We start from the raw sequence: 21,998 nt of genomic DNA, 5'->3' as shown, positions 1-21,998 counted from the left end.
AACCACTATTGTTTTACCTTAAATTGCAACCATAGGCTGCTCAAGACAATCTGAATTTGTCCATAAGCAAAACTTCAGTGTGCTGCCCCCCCTGTAATGGTCCCTCGCTCTCCTGCTTGGAGGGAGGCCACTCAGTCCGGTCCTGTCTGGCCAGGACCAGAGTCCGCAGGACAGCCAAGAGCCCACAATAGGGCTGGGCGATCAATAGTCACAGTCAGGCTTTAGCCTGGGTTTGGGCGGCTTAACCTGTCAGCCCTTAAACAGAGTCTATAACTGAGCTGGGAGCCTGGGCTTGAGGAGGCTCGGGCAGCCAGCAAACAAACTGTCTATCAGGGCTGGCTTTAGCCTGGGCAGGGCTCAGGCAGCCAGCAAACAAACAGTCCACAGGTGAGCTGGGGCCTGGGCTTGAGGAGGCTCAGGCAGCCAGCAAAGCAAACCGTCTACGGGTGCTGGTAAGGATGGCTCCTTCTTCAGGTCTAGAGCTTCCTTGCACAGTGTAGGGAGTCAGCCACCCCGGGGTGGAGTGGCAGGAGGACGTGGGCCCACCCTACTCCACTGCATCCCAGCCCAGGGCCCTGGCAGGGGCAGGATTGGCTGCCCCTGTGTTGGCGGGGATCCAGCCGCAACACGCCGACTGAGCCATGCCGGGCTCTGCAGCCGGCTGCTCCGTGGCTGCCCCGGGCCACTTCCTGCCTCCCCGGGGTTCGGTACCTGTGACCTCCAGGCCTCTTCCGGCTCCTTCGGGGACATGGCAGCAGGCACTCCGGGCCAGTTCTCGTCAGTGTCTGGGGATCGGGAACCGGCAGGCGTAGGTTCCCCTCCGGGATGCTGCAGAACAGGCAGAGCATCCTTCGCCTCCGCAGGCTCTGCCCCAACTGTGCTGCAAGGCCGGACTTTTATACTTCCAGCCACGCCCCGGTACTTCTGGCGAGAGGGGTGGGGTGATCTAGGCTCCGCCCTCCAAGGGAAGTGTAATGGTCCCTCGCTCTCCCATTCGGAGGGAGGCCACTCAGTCTCACTACACCCCCCCTTCATAGGCATATGGCAGCATATTTGGCCCCGCCACCCCTCCATCATGATGGAGAAGTGGCCAGGTCAAATTTGAGTGAGTGGCATTGCGACCTGGCCACAGTCCACTCAAATCTGCTGCCCTAAGCAGCTGCCTAGTTTGGCTATAGCTAGAACGTCTCCCTGATTGCAACTGCTTAAGCCACTGTACTGAGGATATCTGCTATCGTCCCCTTTCTGCCAGTTCTAGTATAATACCTGTTCACTTTAACCATTAGCGGGACACCTGGGGCTAGTGCTTATATGGCCTAGCAACTGAAGCACCTTTAACACTTGCCTCTAAGTCATGGTACACCTGGTGCACTGCCTGAGAGGTCTGGCATACCACAGCACTGAGCCGCTGTAATACTTGTACCTTGGTGAGGGGGGTTGGATTGTTATGGCTGGTCCACCTGTCAGGTCTTGCATCATAACGAGTATTATTTATTATCTCTATTATCGTAGTGCCTAGGGACTCTACGATAGGCTCTGGGCCCTATTGTGGTCAGTCCTGTACAGATGAGTAACAAGGAGGACAGTCTCTGACCCAAGGAGCACGCCACCTACATGGCAGACAGGACAAAACAGGTGGACAAAACAGACAAATAGGCTGGGCATGGTCTGAGTTTGGTTCTATACATTGCAGCATCTGTGCTGAACATTTTCAGAATGACTAGCAGCTGCATTCTGCCCTCAGAGTCCATGGAAGTTGCACATGTGTATCTGAGAAGAGAATTTGTCCCAATAGCCCCTGGCATGAGACACACTGAGATACACTTTCAGCATAAACTGTTGTAGTAATAAGGGAAGAGGGAGACATTGCTGCTGAATTAACGTAGAATCCCCTTGCTTTTGTAAGAATGTTATGTTGCCTGTGACTATCATTTAATGTACAGTGGGTTTTCTGATTCCTTTTTCAAGGTGACTCTGCACATTTCAGTCCATTGGCAGGATTAGGCTTTGGGTAAATCTGAAGTCCTCACTGCAGCTTGAGTGTTTTGCTAAACTTGGAGGGAGAATTGGTTCAGAAATGAAGGTTTGGTACAGAAATCAGTGAGAATGGTGAACTGCTTGACACGTCATGTTTGCTAACTTCTTCTGATGTTCTTGTCACAGAATGAAGTGGTCCAGAACCTGACATTCACCCTCTGCCTGCTTACAACTGGCCACAAATTGCAATACACTGGGAGCCAAATCGTCTCTGCACCGTGTAAAAGATCCTCAGCCAGAAACAGCCAAACAAGCCTTTGGTTGCCCATTGATGGAAATGTCTTATAATTCGACAGGAGAAAATGAATTCAATTCCCCCCAGAATTTAACTGTACCCAGCGCATCCAGTCCAGTTGAGAACAGCGTAAAGGAGCCTTGTACCACACCACTGAGCAATGATACTTTATATTCCAACACAAACAGCCCTTCAGATTCTTGTGTGAAACCTCTCTGCGATGCAGCATCCGAAAAGAAAAGCCAGTGCAACGAAGGAGTTAAATATGTCTCCTCCGAAGGAGTCAAGTGTGGGTGGGGGGCTTTCACGCCTGCTTGTTTACAGTTCTTCAACACACCTAAGGGCGTCTTGTTATTCCTCTGTGTGGCTTCTTTTTTGCAAGGGATGATAGTGAATGGCTTCATTAATACAGTCATCACCTCAATAGAACGGCGCTTTGACCTGCACAGCTACCAGAGCGGACTGATTGCAAGCTCTTATGACATAGCAGCATGTGGCTGCTTGACGTTTGTCAGTTACTTTGGGGGCAATGGGCATAAACCGCGGTGGCTGGGATGGGGAGTGCTCATTATGGGAGTCGGCTCCCTTGTCTTTGCATTGCCCCACTTCACCACCAGCCAGTATGAAGTACACCTGCCAAAAGAGAACGGCATGTGCTCTTCCAACCAGAGCATGCCATGTGCGGAAAGCGTCTCGATCCTCTCAAACTACAGATTTGTCTTCATGCTCGGGCAGTTCCTGCATGGTATTGGAGCGACACCACTCTACACTCTTGGAGTGACCTATTTAGATGAAAATGTCAAGTCTAATTATTCCCCTGTGTATATTGGTAAGTCAAGTAGCCTACTGAGGAAGAGCCTTCTGTTCTCTTCAGTCATGTTGGCTGAAGAGAAATCAAATGCATCTGTGCTGGCCCGGAATGTAAAGTGCCGGAGGAGCTCACCAGGGGTAATCCAAGTAATTTGTTCCAAATATCAGAAGAGATGAAAATAGGAGAGGGGAAGCAACAGGCTGGAAGATGTTGAGTTTTCCCTCCAGTTATTTACAGGCAAGAAGAATGTTGTGAGTTGCCTGAATATTACAGCAACTAGATGCATTACTTTAAATCTCCAGGTTCATCCTCCTGCCCACCCACCCCCCTCACCCCCATATATATCTAAACATTGCAGAGCTCTGACATCTGACCAAGTATATGAATTACAGGTCTGACCTCACCTTCTACACTTAGAACACAATCCACTGGTTCTTTGTCCTTCCCCAAAGCATGCGATAATATCCTCAAGATCGCATTTCTCCTTTTAGTGCTACAGCATGACAAAGGCATTGATAATAATAAAGATCCTCTTCTATGCATGGCTAATCATATGGCAACGGCAAAAGACCTCTAATATAAATTGGTGTGATAGGGAACATGTTCACTAAGGGCCTAATCTGGAGTCAATTGAAAGACTCCAGTTGACGTCAGTTGGCTTTGGATAGACCTGTGGGCCTGAGCTGTAATACCGGAGGGCTGTGGAGATAGAGGAAGAAACCACAGGGGTCTGTTCAGGTCAGTGGTCCATGTCACTATTCTGATGGCAGTGATGGGTAGAGCAAAACATAGGCTCCAATCATGCAGTCACTACCATGCAAGTTGCTTGCCACGGTCAGTAGTGAGACAACAGGAGTATTCCCAGTAGCAAGCATTATGCCCAGTAGTCCATGCTAACAGGATCAAGCCCTTGACTGGTAAATAATAAAAAAAGTTGACTCCAAATTACATAGTAGTTTTTCTGCTGAAACCAATTTAGGCTCCCATCTGACAAACACATGCACGGGCATTGCCTCCAAGGGTACTGGGACTAGTCCCACATACATGATTGTCCATCTGCCTATGTCACAACCATGGGAGGAATAAATGGAAAAGGTGTGACTTGGACTATACGCCCATGCAAGTCCGTACGAATTCAGGTCTGCGAGCCTGCTTCCTCCTTTGCTGGAGCATGTGGGGAGGGAGGGTCAGGAAGGAGGCAGAGTCGCAGCTCATCCCTCTACTTACGGAGACAGTGTGAGGAGTGTCATGATTTGCTGCTGGTAAAGACGTGCAGGTGTTAGTCTTTAAGGTGCCACCAGACTCCTTGTTGTTTCAGGAAATTACTGTCTTCCCTGACTGAAAGAAGCAGGGGGTGGATCTGGTTATTCTTTTTACCACCCAGAGAGCTTGGATTTAATAACAACCAATATATTTTCATCTAAATGTTACCTGGCACCGCTGTGAGAACCTGCTCTAAACTACAGCCAGCCAGGCTCTTCTGCCCCCTACAGTCCAGAATCCCGCCTTGCAAAATGAAGGAGGATCTTTGCGGGCTGCAGTCCATAGCCTCCACAGCACTGACCGTTACCCCACAGCGGAAGGGAGCTGAGACACCAGAGCTGTGTGTGTGAGTCCAGAGCTGTAACTACCCATTTTAGCGCCCAGGGTGAGCAAGCGTATTTGCTGCCATTTTTTTTTTCCAGCATTTGTCCGGTCCATTTTTCTGCCCCTGCGGTTTTGCACCCGGGGCAGCTGTCCTGCTCACCTCACCGTGGTTACGGCCCTGTGTGAGGCACACTTCCTTCCAGAGCTGCACTTGAGACCATGGCACTTTCATACCACTCCCTTGCCCAGGGCAGTGCCTACTGTCACCCGAGGATTTTTTGCACCGTTTCATTTGAGGGCTAGCTTAAAGGAAGAGCAGAGTCAGGGCTTTCAGTAAAATGCAAAGGAGTCTGTAACACTGATTGTTTTCTTTTTCAGCTATTTTCTACACTGCTGCAATTCTTGGGCCCGCAGCAGGTTATCTGGTAGGAGGAATGTTTCTAAATATTTATACTCATATAGGCAAACAGTAAGTTGGTAAAAATAATCTTGTTCCTTTTCCTTTATGCTGTGCAGTTCCTTTAAAAAAAAATGAAATGAAACCTTTAGCAACTTAAATGGAAAACTATCCATAGTCTTCAAAGGGGTTGTGTCCAGCAGTGAATTTGTAAGTGGGCTCTGTGTGGATATGAAACCAGAAAGATGGGTTTTCATTAATGGAAAAGAATGACTCACAAGCCTTATTTTTCTAAATCCATCAGCTTTGTGGTTTGTCATGTGCTGGAGCTGAGCTGTGGTGAGCAAGAGGATTTCTTGAATGAGTTCCCCTGTGTATGCAGCATGTCACCTTTTCCAGTATGCCTCACAATGATTCTGCAGTGCCACCTAGTCACTCTTTGGTTTACTGGGGGGAGTTTCTTTTTCATTTGCAGCAAATGAATGATCCTTGCAAAAGTGTTTTAAGCCTGGCCTGTCATTTTGCTGTGACATTTGGTAGATTAGTGGACAGGATCATTTTGTTTTGTTGTTTCTTTTGGCAACGAGCCTTGTAGCAAAAGATTGATCTGCTATTGAACCCAGGCCTGGGTGACAAAAATAGAAATGAAAATGGAACCCGGAACGGATGAGTGCTCAGAGATAAATACAGTGTTAAACAACTCTGTTTTCAGGCTCATTGTCATGCGTGATCTGTTATAGTTGCCAATAGGGCTGTGGGTCTGAAAGGAAGAATGGTCCAGTGATTAGGGTGCTGGCCTAGAACTTGGGAAACCTGGATTCAATTGCCTGCTCTGCCATGGCCTTCCTGTGTGACCTTGGGCAAGTCACTTAGTCTCTTTGTGCCTCAGTTTCCCACCCGTGGAATGAAGATGATAGTACTCCCCTATCTGACAGGGGTGTGGTCAGGATAAAGACATTAAAGATTATAAAGTGCTGAGATTAGGGTGACCAGATGTCTCGATATTATCGGGACCATCCCAATATTAGGGGCTTTGTCTTATATAGGAAACTATACCCCCCCAAAGTGTCCTGATTTTTCATACTTGCTATCTGGTCACCCTAGCTGAGGTACTACAGTAGCAGGGGCCATATAAGTACCAATAACAAATTGTGTTGGCCAAGATGGTGGGGTGGCTTACAGTAGCAAGCTCACATTTGAGCATTAGCGTAGGTAGCCAGGTGTAAAAATATCTTGTTTATTCATTCAGAAGCCTGCTTGTATGCACAAATCATAGGGGCACCACATCAGAGCCCTGGTTGCAATGGTTTCAGCACCTCCATCTCCCAGTTTTGCACCCAAAAGAAGCAGCCAGATTTTCAGCAGAGCTCAGCTCCCATTTCGGCATCTAAATGAAACAGGCAGATTTTCAGAAGTGCTCCCAGCAGCGCTTGTTGCCAAAGTGGTGGGGTCTCCATAGGTCTCAAGGGGACCTGTAGAGTGCTGGGCACGTTTGGAATTCAGCTCGTTTTGCTCAGCTGCCGAGACAAGAACTGGGCTCTCTTGCAAATCCGACCGCAAATGCTGAGCACTTTTGAGTTCGTCTGATGTTATATTCTCAGCTACGTTTTGTGCTGTTTCCACACACATTGATCAGATTTCAGCTCTTTGGTTACATACAGAAAGGGGTGGAAAATGCTGCAGTACTTCACTTCCCCTTTGATTCCAATCATGAAACCCAAGCACTAAATTTACTCTGCTGCTCTCTCCTGTGATAAGACACACCGCTGACAAACCACGTAGGTGTTTGGAACATCTGAGCTTGGAGCAGCTTTGAAGCGGCAGCCCCAGGGGTTGTGGCGCCGATGGAACTCACCTGTGCCAGCCTTTGAATTTGCCTTTAGTTCAGAAGGATTATTTGTGCAGTTTATTTGCGAATAAAGAGCCCTTTGGCAGAGCTTCCATTGCACAGTTAGATGAGGGTTCTGAATACTCAGGCTTGTTCAGCCTTTTGTACTGGGTTTTGTTATGATTGACTTACAGGAGAATGCCAAGAGCTGACAGTACTTTTCACACTGCTATTGAGCACTGACTCCAGGCTGGGAACACCCAGCCACACGTCGTTTTTCTTGCCACAGTCCTTCCTCAGCCGTACAGGAGAATATGGGGGATAAAGCCCTGTAATTCCCCTGCTGAGCCTTGGCCAGATTGTTATTGCAGGGACAGCAGGGGCTACTCAGCTGCTGGCAGCGAATGAGTAAGAAGCGCTGGGAGTGGGAGGAGCCCTAGTTCTGTTCCCCCCCACAGAGTAGCTGTCTGGGCACATGGAGGAGAGAAAGCTGTTCTGGGAAAAGGAGGGAAATATTGTATTCCAAGTTCCCCAGAGGAAGGAAAGCAGGGTGGAGCTGTGACTCTCTGGGTCTGCCCCTGGGACAGCACAGCTCCACACAGCCCCTTACCCAAGGCAGGCTGTAAAGTTAAAATGTAGCCCATCGTGAGGTTTTAATAGTAAAGATAAGTCTTCTCTAGTTCCTTACAGCACAGAGCCCCCTTGGACAGTGGTTTTATTTTTCAGTAAGAAATAAAATCCAAGGACTAAAATCTGCTCTCAGATGCACCAGTATAAATCTGCTATCTCCATTGCCGCCAGGGGAATTTCTTCAGATTTATACTAGTGTCAGGAAGAGCAGAATTTGGCTCCCAAGTTTTCAGTTTGTCATGTGCACAAAATATACTTGGGGGCAGATTGCCCTCCGCCTTGTGCCAGTTTTACTTTGCTGACTTCACCTGCTACTCCTGATCCATGCCAGTGTTAGGGTGAAGAAGCCTCTAGTGTTCCGTCCCAGTTAGGTAACTGCCTTCCCCCCTTTGTTCTTTTCCAGAATGGATCTAACCCCAGATAATACTCTCTGGGTTGGGGCCTGGTGGATAGGATTCCTGGGGGCTGGAGCTGCTGCCCTTCTCACTGCCATTCCCATTCTGGGTTACCCTCGCCGGCTGCCAGGTATACGAAGAATGAAATCCTGAATAACTTCGGGTAGAACACTTGGGGATCTTCTTAATGGAGGACGGCTGCCGTGACTCATTAGCCTGTGTTTCAGTGAAGCTATTGCCTGAGCCTTGCTGCTGCTGTGATACAAACCTTGTTTCTCATTTCAGTGTCACAGATTTGATAAGTCTATGGACGAGGCCATGCAAATTGGCTGCTTTAGGTTGGAGCGGAAAGAACTTAATCATTAGATGTTAATTACTCCAGTGGGGCAGAACCCTGTTTCTTTGTTTTGTTACTAGGAGCCTGCTATTTATGCTGTCCTTTATGCCAGTAACACTTGCATTCAGGCAGTTATCCTCAGCTTGCATGCTATACATCTCTGCCTATACACGGGGAAGGAACAGGATACAATTTCACACATGTATTTTGTTCCCCATTAAGGTCTTTTGTTTGCTTCTCTGTCCTCCCCTCCATCTCTGTCTTTTGTTCCCATTTGCTGAACATTTGAGATAATGTGACATTTTCTGCCTGTCCCGCAGATGTGCATAATACTTTGATTGTCATTAACGCCTACGGGCTGACTCCTCCTATTTTGAGATATGCCTGACTAAATGTTGCCCTTCTGGATGAATGCCAAGGAATGAGGAAACAATAGGCTGGGAAAAAAGTTCTTGTATTTTAAAGTGTAATTTATACATTGATTTCACACCTTCCATTTCACAGCCACCTGTCTTCCCAGTGTTTCCTTGTCTTTCTCTGTTCCGCCCCTTTATGCTTCTTATGAACGAGTAGAGAGAAAGTGGGATAAATGTGAGACAAAGGAATTGGAGAGAGGGAGGGCTTCAAAGGAATAAATTGGAGTCAAGCACCCAACTCCCATTAACTTTCAAAGCTGCTCTTCGTTGGGCTGGTTGGGAAGTGGTAAAACGTTTGCACAAAAGTGTCCAATGGAAAAAATTTTGCAGGAAAAAAAATCCTCTTTTACGTGGAAACATTTTTGTTGAGCATTTTCTGACTAGCTGAGTCATATTAGCATCAGATTTATACTACCGTGCTTTTTTCCATCATGAATTTGCTACTTGTGTTGCACAAAACCCTCCTCTCATATAGTCTCTATTTCCTACATCAATGTTTTCAGGATCCCAGCGCTACATCATCATGAGAGTCTCTGAGGCTCATCAGCTGAAAGATGGGAGCCAAGAAATGGCATCGGATCCCGCCTTTGGGAAAACAGTTAAAGACCTTCCACGGTGAGTACCTTTGCGTGTGCATGACATTCAGAGAGCTCTTCCCAAAATTAGGGAAATGGCCCCAATTTCATCTGGCTTTCTACAATAATAATTGAAATACTTTGCAATACCTGGGGCTTGATCCTGTAGGATGCTACTGAAATCAGTTTGTGTTGATGACACTCCGCATCTTCCAAGATCAAGCCAATCGTCCCCAAAGCACTTTACAAACATTAATACTATAATGCTCCTGTACAGATAGGTATCATCAACCCCATTTTACAGATTCAATGGTAGAGCCAGGAATAAATCTAGGAACTTTAGTCACCAAATGCAGCTCCATAGTTGACATGGGGACAGTTTACATTCCTGGAACTGTTTGTGTTTCAGCCTTTGAAATAAAACCCAGTTCAATGATGGTCCAGTGCATACAGCATCACAGTGTGTTACAGCAAGTGTTACCTGTGAGATTGTTTTCATAAGCACAATTTTGTGCCCACAGAGACCCACATACCATCCGGGATATGTGACATGGTGGGTTTTACAGCAGGTGGCTTAATACCAATCACCACTGTAGGCTAAACCAGTGTTTCTCAACGACCGGTACGTGGACCGACACTGGTCCCTGAGATCTCCCTGACACAGTTTAGGAAGGAGCAAGCTGGTCCCCGGTACCAAAAAGTTTGAGAAACACTGATCTAAACTACATGCACAGGCACTATCTTTTGATTCTTCCCCTTAAATTGGTATTATTGCTTATAAACTGCTCACTCTGCATCACTGCTCACTTGTTTATTGTCCAGTGTTTCCTCATCTTTGTCTTCTCTGAGCTTTTCTTATTTTCCTCTTATTTTAGTCCCATGTTGGCTTCCTCATATGTCCCTATAATGTTCATCTTTGTTTCCTTTTCTTGCTCATAGCAAGTCTAATACAGTATCTCTGTTTCGAATCTACTTCCTGTTGTCCTAGTTCTATCTCGGTTTCCTTTCTGTTTTATTCCATTTCCTTTCTCCTCTGTCAATCAGCTTCTTTGTGTTTTTCCCTCTGTTCTCTCCTTATGCAAAGTAGCCGTGGCAGAGTGCAGGACCAGGACTAGGACCAGTCTTCAGCTCTCTGTGTAGGCACACACACAGGTTATGTCTATACTATGGCCTAGGGGTGTAATTCCCCTGCTTGTGTACACATATACTCGCACTAGCTCTCATCAAGCTAGTGTGACTATAAAGAGCAGTGTGGCCAAGGTAGCATGGGTAGCAGCAGTGGAGGCAGGGCTGAGCTGTGCCTCATCCGCTACTTCCCATGTTACCGCAGCTACACTGCTATTTATAGTCACAGTAGCTTGATGAGAGAATCAACACCCTGAGCTCATAGTGTAAACGTAGCCACACACACACAAAATCCAGTTTAATTGGAAATTGTTTTCTGGAAATGTAAAGCAGGAAATGTCAATGAACAATTGACCTAAATAAGATACAGGTAACATCTTATTACTGAGAGTCAGAATTTCTCTGTGCTGTTTTCAGTTAGCATTTAGCTGGAGGCGTGTGGGAGACAGAAAGGGCCATGATACCAATTGGCAATGTTTGGGAGTTACTGAATGATGCTATTGCACGTAACGTTTGAAGTTCTGTTTTAACTGAATGTACAGGAGTTGGATCTTGGAGAAATGCTCTGTGTTAGTTGTGATGCACTTTTTTGTAGAAGCTGAGTATAACACCAGCAACTATATGTTTACTTCCTCAACCTCTCCAAGTATCATTCTTAGATACAACTACAGTCGACAGGTTATACCCACACAATGCAAACAAAAATAATAGCTGCTGCAGAACCATAATCCTGTTGCTAAGGGTCATTTGTGAATTTTAGAATCATTAACTTCCTCTGCACATGAAAAGGAGGATTGAAACAGAGATGCACAGGAGAATTTACCTCATACAATAGCCAACTTTGATTGACTCTAAGCAACTATTCACACAGGGCAACACCAAAGCAGTTCACCAGGGGTTAAGTACGTTTTGTTAAGAATATTGCATTGAACCGATTTCCACCTTGTTATTAAATGAAATTCTTGACCGAGTGCCATTTTTGGAGGTCATGACTCGCCACACGGAAATTAAATTCAAAAACTGCATTTAAATAATGTTAAGGGAGCTGTATCTAAACTTCAGTGCTTCACACTCCACAGGCCTCACCGAAACAAAACTCTGATTGACCTCAGGGGAGCTTTACCTCAGTGAGGGCTGCAGGATCAGTTCATTGGCCTTGAACATTCCTTAATGTGCCTAGTCCCTGGAGAACATATGGCAAATAATTAGAGGTGGGCAAACCAGATCATATAAAGTAAGAGCCAGTCTAGACCTGAATGTATTTTTATGCATCTTAAAAAATGAGTCAGTTGTCCCTTTTATTAAAAAAAAAAAAACCCAACTGTACATGCTTCTGTGTTTTCTGGTTTGCTTTGAGAGAAGAGGAAATGCCCTAAAGGGAAGTTGTTTTAGAGGAATGGATCACATCTGTAAATGAGGCAGCTTTGGATGAATGGGCTGATGTGCCAGTTACAAGGGCAAAAGGCAGCTTAATTTTATAGGAGCACTGTTCCAGTTTTATGTTAATTAGGGGTGGGACTCTGGCACATTTACTCATGTTCTATAGAGTAAGAGGATTCCATTGAGATATGTGGAATTACCTGTAGAAGAAGGTGCCACTCAGTGAGGTCCAAGTAGCCTGATTCTGCTCCTGAGAAAGCATGTACTGCTTAATACATGATGCTATTCTCGCAGCCAGCAACAACCAAGAATGAAGCCAATAGGATGAAACAGTCGATCAGTGAATTGCGGCTTGATTCCTGGTTCAGAAAGGCTTGATAAAAGTAGCATTTTTTTTCTACTTCCCTCTGCCGATTTCTATCGCATATTCCACTTTGGTAGTGCACATGAAAAAGTCCACTGGTGTCAATCCAATAGAGATTTAAACAGAATATACAAGAGACACGCTTGATAAATAGTTTGCTGGGGCCGATCAGAGAAGGGGAGTTTTATACAAAGTTGATAAACATCTGTTTTATGAGGATTGCTCATTGGTATATCAGGCATGTACAATGCACTGATCTCCAAAACAAAGAGCTGAGGTCAATATTACATTCCTGCCCTTTGGATTACCTGGCAGCCAGCTTTCCGAGGAGTAGGTAGCATGGAGTGGCTGCTGCTCAGGGAACCTGGGAAGCAGCTGCCCCGGGAGTTCAGAAGCTGCCTGGGAAACATACGGAGGCTGGCCCACCTACCTGCCTGCCTGGTTTCCATCGAAAGTTTTGACAGACTCAATACACTCCCACATTTTGATTTCATCTAATCAGCATTTTCCAGCAGAAAAGCGTTCCATCCGAAATGTTTTGACCAGCTCTACTTATGTGACATCTAGTTTCATGGCAGTAGTTTTGCCCCCATTCCACATTCTCTCCAAAGCAATAAGCAACTGTCAAGTGATTTTGACATAAAACACACACGCACATCATCTGTCTGTATGGAGAGCTCTGATGAGTCCATCACTCACTGTCATTCCAGAGATAACCAGTATGTTCCAAATTGCTTTTGGCAGGACTTTTCATTACACATAACAGCCTCAGAGGGGAGCAATTGGAGTAGGCTAATAGAGTTACATGACAGAATTTCAAGCCAGTTAACAAAAGAAATCCCAGCAAAGCAGTGTAGATTTCTAATTCAATATCCCAGGAGAACTGAGACTATCAAGCAAGCCTGGGGCTTTTTCTGTATTCAGCAGAAGGATCACTGCTGAATCATCTTTGTGCATAAATATGGCACATGGCAAATTGTCTGGAATATCTGCTTTCCCCTAATAAATTCCAGTTACTTGCTAAACATACTAGTTAAACTTAAATGGTGACCCACTTTGTCTGGCCTGTGGTGATTGCTGCTTTACAGTAGGACAATAAGGTCTTTATGAAAGTACTTAGAGCAAGAAATAAACTTATTAGGTTTGCATTGTAGAATAGTAAATGTGTGAAACACAAGAGTGCTGGTGTGAGACACAGTTTTATTTCCTGACCCCAGTCACCTGGTCCAGATCAGGGTTACAAAGATTAAGATCACTGCTTACTGGTATAATTCCCATAAACTGTAATGAGAATTGAGTGTATTCAGCAGCGAGCAGAATCAGGATCTAACAGGGTATTTATTGATATGTTGTCCTTCAATTCTGACCCAATTCTGAAAGGTGCTGCGCACCCTCAGATTTTATTGCCCTGAATGGGAATTGAGGACACTCAACACCTTGCAGACACAAGCCCCGAATTTGCAAAACTCACCATCTAAATTGCACCCACAGAATTTGTGATTTCACCATTTGTGTCTGCAAGACCCACATTATTTTGTACCTATGATGTCAATGACTGCATATGCGACACCCGTTGTGCATATGCAGGTCCCTGTTTACTTATGTAAATATCAGCTAGGTGGGCACAACAGATGCATTCGCAAAGTCTGCAGGTGCAATCCAGGTATTCAATTTGGAAAATCATCATTCTACATGAATAGGCAAGTGGAAAAAATATTGAGACACCCCTACAACATGGATCAAGCTCAGTGGACAAACTCACGATTTTCCACTTCCAAAGGAGGAGACTGCTGACAGGGGATGCTACCCAACAACGTTCATCCAATAGTCCCCATCCTGAGTAGGTGGAGAGGGAGTGGTCAGAGAGGGGTGCTGCTCCTTGGCGCCATGGCTGAATCAGCATGAGGAGAGAAGCGTGCTGCATTTTTAAAGAGCTGCATCAACTATTTCCTTTCTTTTTTCTTCCAATGAAAGGTGGGGCAGCTGGGTACCACCCTTATGCAAGGATGAGCCTAAAGACCCCCCTCTAGCCCTTTAGATTCAAAGAGACAATAACAAAGTAAAACTGCACCACCCAATGCAATTGCATCATATTTGTCTTTTCTGTATGCCTCTTGGACTCGACAGATCATTATTGCTGCTTCTGAAGAACCCTACCTTCATCTTCCTCTGTTTAGCTGGAGCAACTGAAGCCACGCTCATTGCGGGAATGTCTACTTTTGGACCCAAGTTCCTTGAGTCACAGTATAGTTTAAGTGCCTCTGAAGCTGCTACCTTGTTTGGTAAGAAAAGAGATTTTCAATAATGTCCATGTAAATTTTATATTGTCTAAAAATACTAAAATCTCATGATCAAGGAGATGATCTCTTTTATCAGAGTCAAATGCAATACTGACACTATGCGGTAATTACACTGTGTGTATCATGTAAAATGTGGCTGCAATCTTAGATATAAATGGCTCTTTCCGACCCAGCAGACCTGCACCATGTGTGTAGTCAGTGTTATATCTACTAACTTTAGTGGGAAATGTTTTTCCAACTTTTACACCAGTTGGTCCTGCCAAACCAGCACAGAGTGAGCTGGGGTTTGTTGCTTTTTGTGCACCATCAAGAGAACTGTCAATAGTGGTATCTAAGTATTTACTCAAGTGCAAATGAGGAGAGCATCTGAGCTGCAGAACCTGTATTACTGGTAACATACAGCTGGAAAGAACCCAGCTTCACTCTCAGACCCCAGGCTGAGTTTGCAGGCCAGCCAATTAGAAAAAAAATATATATGTATATATATATATACACATACACACATAGGTTAATACCTTTAAATTGGAAAACTGAGCAAATTTGATCTGAATTCAGTGGGATACAATAAACATGCTATTCTTGGAGAGTCATTTTTCAGGGCAGAACTGCACTATATGCAGAAAATATTTCCTTATTTTCTCAGATTTTCCCAGAGCTGCTACTGAAGGCAGAAGGTATCTTTTCTTTTCTTTTCTTTTCTTTTCTTTTCTTTTCTTTTCTTTTCAAGTCCTATAAATTCCTATCAAGAAACAAGCATAGGCCAGTGGCACAGAAGGAGTTACAATTGTGCCAACTCTGTAGTGTATTTATTCAGACAAATAGAAACTCCCTTCCTGATATTTATAGGCTTGGTTTTTTCCCCCTAGGTTATCTTGTTGTGCCAGCGGGGGGAGGAGGCACATTCCTGGGAGGATTCATCGTGAATAAGTTTAAGCTTCGCTGTTCCAGAATCATCAAGTTGTGTTTACTTTGCACAGTGACAAGTCTCCTGGCTGTTTTCATATTTTTCATTCATTGCCCTAACATGCCTATGGCGGGAGTAACGCAGATGTACGACCGAAGGTAATAATAATGATCACAGTGTCCGTCAGTCGTGTGTTGTGATGGTACAGAAACACAAGGATAAACCTGAGTAATCAACACTGAGATTAATATTAATGCAGTACAGAATAATGTCGCTGCATGGTTGCAAAGCCAACCTTATAGGCATGTTCCAAGTGTATGACTACACACAGCCTAGCACCTTCCAGTATCCCACTACCTTAGCATCCCCTCTCACACACCCCTGTGCCCTCCTTCTCCTCTTAGGTCTGATCTACACTTGGGGGGGGGGGGGGGGGTTGATCTAAGTTACGCAACTTCAGCTACGTGAATAAAGTAGCGGAAATCGAGGTACTTAGATCTACTCACCGCAGTGTCTTCACTGCGGTGAGTTGACTGCTGCCGCTCCCCCGTCAACTCCGCCTGCGTCTCTCGCTCCGGGTGGAGTACTGGAGTCGACAGGAGAGCGCTTGGCGGTCAATTTATCGCGTCTAGGCTAGACGCAATAAATCGATCCCCGCTGGATCGATCGCTGCCCATCAATCCAGCGGGTAATGTAAACAAGCCCTTATTCCACCCCACCCAGCCCTGGAAGATATGGTTAAAGGAACATCTGCTGACTAATCCACTGTTTCCTTTAGAATCTTACTGGAAAGCAGCCTAAACCTGACAGCAGCGTGCAACACCGAATGTGACTGTCTAAGGGAGATCTACAGTCCAGTCTGTGGAAGTGATGACATCATGTATTACTCTGCCTGCTATGCAGGGTGCAAAAAAAAAAAGTCAATCCTCGATAGTGGCAAGACGGTATGGTTTGAAGAACCCAGGTGTTAGCAAAGAACATTAGTTAGCACATCCGCCTTCATAAATTCTGGCCAGCCTTGATGAAGTTACATTAAGTTTATTCAAGTTTTGAGTTTTGCTTTAAAGCTGATATAAACTGTAGAAGGACCCCCTGTGAATACATGGCATTTGTGAGCGTTGGGCACCACTGAGATGCAAGTACTCTGGTTATGCCTCTCTGCTCTGCACTGACCTAGTCCTGCTGTTCCATTTTGGAGTTTGAAGTTCCAAATGTTATTACTTAGGGGTCTAGACTCCATGCAATGGGTCAGATTCTGCTCTCAGCTGCACTGATGTAAATCCTGCATAACTCATAGATTCATAGATTTTACGGCCAGAAGGGACCACCATGATCATCTAGTCTGACCTGCACATCGCAGGCCCACAGAACCTCCCCCACCCACGCGTGTAATAGACCCCCAACCTCTGGCTGAGTTACTGAAGCCCTCACATCATGATTTAAAGAACAGAGAATCCACCATTTACTCTAGTTCAAACCCACCTGTGCCCTGTGCTCCCTCGCTGCAGAGGAAGGCTAAACCCCCCCAGGGTGTCTGCCAATCTGACTTGGGGGAAATTCCTTCCTGACCCCAAATATGGTGATCAGTTAGCTCCTGAACATGTTGGCAAGACCCACCAGTGAGACACCTGGGAAAGAATTCACTGTAGTAACTCAGAACCCTCTCCATCTGGTGTCCCATCTCCAGAGGTTGGAGATATTTGCTACTAGCAGTTGCAGATGGACCACATGCCACTGTAGGCAGTCTCATCATACCATCCCCTCCATACATTTATCAAGCTCAGTCTTGAAACCAGTTAAGTTTTTTGCCCCCACTGGTCCCCTTGGAAGGCTGTGCCAGAACTTCATTCCTCTGATGGTCAGAAATCTTCATCTAATTTCAAGCCTATATTTGTTGATAACTGAACTGAGCTCTGAATTTACATGGGTAGAACTGGGAACTGAATTTGTCCCATTATGTGCACCTAATTCCCATTATCAGAGCAAAGTTTGTCCCATTGTGTGCTCTTAATCCCCTGTTAGTATTTTGTGCACATAGGGGACAGTGTGTGTAAGGGTGTTCACGCTATGCAATAACTAATGTTTCCAGAGTTCAGAGCAGTCTTGTGAAGTTCATTGCCACCCGACCTGATAATATCTGCACTGGAAACTGGCATAAGGCCAAATTCTTGGCCCTGCTGTGGTTGCCTTATTCTGCTCCAGGAGCAAAACCCAGCTGTAAAAACAGCTGATCTGACCATGTGCAATTCTAGTTATGGGCCAAATGATGCCTATAGAAACGCTGTCTCTTTGGGAAATTGACGAGGTGTTTGTTTCCCAGGTTTACTATGAATGTAGCTGTGTCCTGGAGAATGATCCCAGTGGTTTTGCCCAAGCGATTCCAGGAAAATGCACTTCCTCCTGTGAGAGAACTGTCCTGCTGCTTTTCATGTTTTTTGTGATTTTCTTTACATTCCTATGCAGTATTCCAGCGCTGACCGCAACTCTACGGTAAGCAGCGGAACCTTCTCTTTACCGTACAAAGCCCCCGTTTCAGCAGAAAGTAATTGAACGCAAACGTTTTCATTTTATCCTAGCAATTGTGATACAGGGCCTGATGAAAATGGCCCAGTTTTCAGGGTGTCGAAGATATCGAGCGTGATTCTCCATTCAGTCCAGTTGTGAGCACAATCTGAGCGCTTGCGCCTGTATGTAGCTCATTTCTGCCCTCAGTGAGGTAGTTAGATGTGCAAATATCCAGATTTGCCCTCACAATTCCCAAAAGCCTGGACACAAATTTTGCTGGTGCACATTATGTCCACAAAAAGGGAGAATGAGCCTCATTCTGGCTGAAAATATATCCCTTTATCATCAGAGTACACTGTTTGATGGTATTATGGGGTGTGGAGAGGCTCTTCTCTTTGGTGCTGGTGAGCTGCTACTACTTCATGTCAACATTTTAAAATTCTAACTTTGTGTACTCTAGGTGCGTCTCCGACCGACAGAGATCATTTGCACTAGGAATCCAGTGGATTGTAGTAAGAACTCTAGGTATAGTATGGAGTGAATGTGTATGTCTTTCCTATTGTATTTGTAAAACACTTATCACAGGAGTGTCCATGGGCCAAATACAGATAGTTTAAGGGCAGGGGAATGGGGATACGTGATGTTTGAGTGGAGGATGTTTTCTCTCACCTACCTACACTATTCATAAACATCCAATACTGTTTGCATGTAATTTGCAAATAGGAAAAAAAAAGAGCTAAATTTTGCAGCTAGATTGTTCACCGTGAATAGCTCACCCAGCTCTAGAGATAACTTAATACAGAACAGCAAAGCTTCATACAATATCATTAGCTTGAGTTTAGTAAATTCAGGGCGCCAGCCAGGACACCAAAAGTTCCTGGGGGTCCTGGTGGGGATGCAATTTTGAACTCTTACCAAGTGCCATGTGCTGAAGTGAGATCTCTTGTTAACCATGTAAGCTGGCTGTTGGACAGAAAACTAAAACTCCCATAACATGTTTCCAAAGGAGTAAACAATAGCAGTGGGCAACTGCTCATTCCAAGAAGAAAATGGGCTGTGTTGTCCAAGGCCCTGGATAACTACATAAGTCATTGCTGAGTTCATAGGCTGGGGTTTTCAAAGGAGCTGATGGGCATTAGTCACCCAACTCAGTAGGGTTTGGGTGCCTAACTCCTTTAGGCTCTTTTGGAAATTCCAGCCATACAGGTTGCAGTGTTAGCTTACTCAAAACCTGCAAAACCTGACACATTGTTTCGAAAGTGCTTTGGGCTACCTTGAGGATGATAGATAGAAGTTATATCAACTGATGTTCCATTCTGTCTTCATGCAGGAGCCATTCCCGGTCCTATTGCCTTTGGCTCAATGATTGATCTATCATGTCTGGTGTGGCAGGACCAGTGTGGAGAACAAGGTTCTTGCTACGTTTACCAGAACTCCGCCATGAGCCGATACACTCTGGTTGCTGGAATTGTCTACAAGGTGATGCCCAGTTACTATTTCACTTTCACATCTCCTAGCCTGTGCTTTTTGCTGATGACTGGTTAGATGAGCAGCGCCAACTGTGGCAGAATTTTGGAAACCTCTGTTATGCTGTTCTGATCACAGCATGAATCCTATCGTCACGCAACTTTGGTGTGAAAACACAGCAAAGTGTTTGTTACTACATGCAAATATTCCATTTATGATTCACAATTTAACAACTCTCTGGGTACCATCATTCTCCTGACTTCATATTATTTTCCAAGCTAAATGTTTTTCCTCTAAAATTTTTGGGGGAAGACTCCACAAAACCCACATTTTATTAAAATCACTCACTCTAGAAGTGGAGTTGAGTATATAAATGCAGTCTGTTAGCTAGTGTGTCCCAGGTCACTCTGCTCATGCTGTAAAGAAGAGTAAATAGCCATTCTCTGATCACTGCTCGAAAATGTCAAGAGGGTGAATGTTTCAGTATTTAGGAGCAGAAAGCATTGTTTTAGCTCTGTCCAAATTGGCACCTAGCTTGCAGGTCACAATAGGAATCAGCAGCTGTGGTGAGAAGGTATGTGTATAGCAATGCTAGTATACATGGCAAAATACTATAGGTCAGATCCTCAGCTGCTCTAAATCCATGTAGCGCAGAGCAATGTGGTTCCAGGTGTTTTAAATGGCTGGAGCATCCCTCTAAGGTCCCAGTGCACTACTGTCATGGAGTCAGGTGATCAGAGAATCTAGCCCCGGCTACATGCAGTACCTGGGCATGCAGGGTTGTACACTCCCCAATCCAGTCTTCCCCCAGCTACTCAGCAAACATACCTACTGGTGACAATGAGGCCTTCGAAGCCATGGAATTGCCCCTTGATGTATTCACAATCTCGCAAGCTGGGAACTTGAATCATACATAATTGTCAAGCACAAGGTAAAGAGCAGACCTGCCCCCCCCAATCCAAACAGTCCTTCATTTAAAAACAAATCCCAGCTGCAAGAAAACCAGTTTGTTTCCAAAATAATGGCACGGTTCTAGCCACGGTCCTTTTTACATACAGGGTTTGATGCTATGTGATGATAGGTCATGACTGCAAAGTTCAGCTTCAGAGCTGAACTTTCCTGAAGCTGCAGTGGTTAAAATGGAGGGTTTGGGGTCAGTCTGTTAGAAAGATGACAATGGGAGGCCATGTGTGAAGTTTATATGTGATCTTCATCATCGTCAGGGATTGTTTGATGTGGATGAATCCCCCTCCATAATGCTAATGGGTAGTCACTACCCCCTACAGCATAGTACAGTGTCGGTCTAAAAAGTATGTCCATAAATTGTGTGTGTAATGGCATGAACTTTTACTTGTAATTTGCATCATGCTAAGCACTACTCACCATGGTACCAAGAGCTTCTAAAATAAGGCTTTCGGGCCTCACCCTTATGCAGTCTTGCTTTGCTGCCTCTACATTCAAGGGAACTATGCGGATTAACTGGCTGCTCACTGAGGTTTCATGCATATTTCTAAAAAGTAGGCATGCACACCTGCTCATAATCAACTGGAGCATATTCCCAGAGCCACATACTAATATATTTTCCCAGCTAATCTCTTCCTTGTCTTTATAATCCAGCCAAATCCTCCTGCACAGCACACCTGCATGTCAGATTGTCTTTATGACTCCCTCGGAACATGTTCAAACTCTTTGAATCTGGATCTGGGAAGCCTGGAGGGAGCTACTCAGCCGCTGTTAATTGACGTAGCTCCATTGGCACTAGCAACACCACGGTCTTCACGGTTGCTATGCTGATTTACATCCGTTGAGGATCTGGCCCTGGGTTTTTAAATAAGTTAGAGTCATGCTGGGTATTTAAAGTGGCTCTACCAGTAACACAGGATGTCTTGATGATTACAGGTGGTTGGAACAGTCTTCTTCCTGCTGGCCTGTTTCCTTTACAAACCGCCTCCCCCAGAATCCCTACCAGGGAGCTCAGATGCATTGGAAAATGGGAACTGTGTCCTCCAGGAGAACAAATCTTCTCTCCAGACCCAAGCTGCTGACTAGCACTGTAAATACTGCAAGGGACTTTCTCAGCCTCAGAAATACCATGTCAAGATATTGTTCTATTCCTGTTTTTATGATTACTATTATTATTACTATTGCTTTACACTTTTGTGTTTCTATTTAAAGAAGGATATTTGACGTAAGTTCTGGTTTGGCATAACATTTTCTGAATGGCAGAAGCACATGAGAGGATATGTACATTGATGCCATATGAGGATCTGTGCATTGGTGCTAGACACTGTTATTTTACTCACTGGTAGCTTTATAGCACTTCTGTAACAAACCTGAACCACACTAAAGAAGCCAGGGTACCACTGTGGGACCAAATTCTCAGCTGGTGTAAACTGTTGGATTATTAGGGGGTAGCCGTGTTAGTCTGTATCTACAAAAACAACAAGGAGTCTGGTGGCACCTTAAAGACTAACAGATTTATTTGGGCATAAGCTTTCGTGGGTAAAAACCTCACTTCTTCAGATGCATAGAGTGAAAGTTACAGATGCAGGCATTATATACTGACACCTGGAGAGCAGGGAGTTACTTCGCAAGTAGAGAACCAGTGTTGACAGGTGGATGTCATCCACCCTGATTGAATTGGCCCTGTCAACACTGGTTCTCCACTTGCGAAGTAACTCCCTGCTCTCCATGTGTCAGTATAT

The 21,998-nt window shown here is 45.1% G+C and overlaps 1 protein-coding gene across 1 annotated transcript; it reads left to right on the top strand.

Annotated features, from left to right (window-relative positions):
• Positions 1-2,308: 2,308 nt before the first annotated feature.
• SLCO4A1 (solute carrier organic anion transporter family member 4A1) lies at positions 2,309-21,678 on the top strand. The gene is made up of 11 exons (XM_026652864.1): positions 2,309-3,101; positions 5,049-5,139; positions 7,929-8,050; positions 9,177-9,288; positions 14,245-14,399; positions 15,284-15,479; positions 16,100-16,265; positions 17,642-17,811; positions 18,287-18,351; positions 19,157-19,305; positions 21,193-21,678. The coding sequence occupies exons 1-11, from the start codon at positions 2,309-2,311 to the stop codon at positions 21,340-21,342; spliced, it is 2,169 nt and encodes a 722-aa protein (XP_026508649.1). The 3' UTR covers positions 21,343-21,678.
• Positions 21,679-21,998: the final 320 nt, after the last annotated feature.

Source organism: Terrapene carolina, unplaced genomic scaffold (genome assembly GCF_002925995.2).
Source record: "Terrapene carolina triunguis isolate 2854851 unplaced genomic scaffold, T_m_triunguis-2.0 Scaffold130, whole genome shotgun sequence".
Lineage (NCBI taxonomy): Eukaryota > Metazoa > Chordata > Testudines > Emydidae > Terrapene > Terrapene triunguis.
Note: the sequence above shows the minus strand (reverse complement) of the source record. Positions and strands in the feature narration are given on the sequence as shown.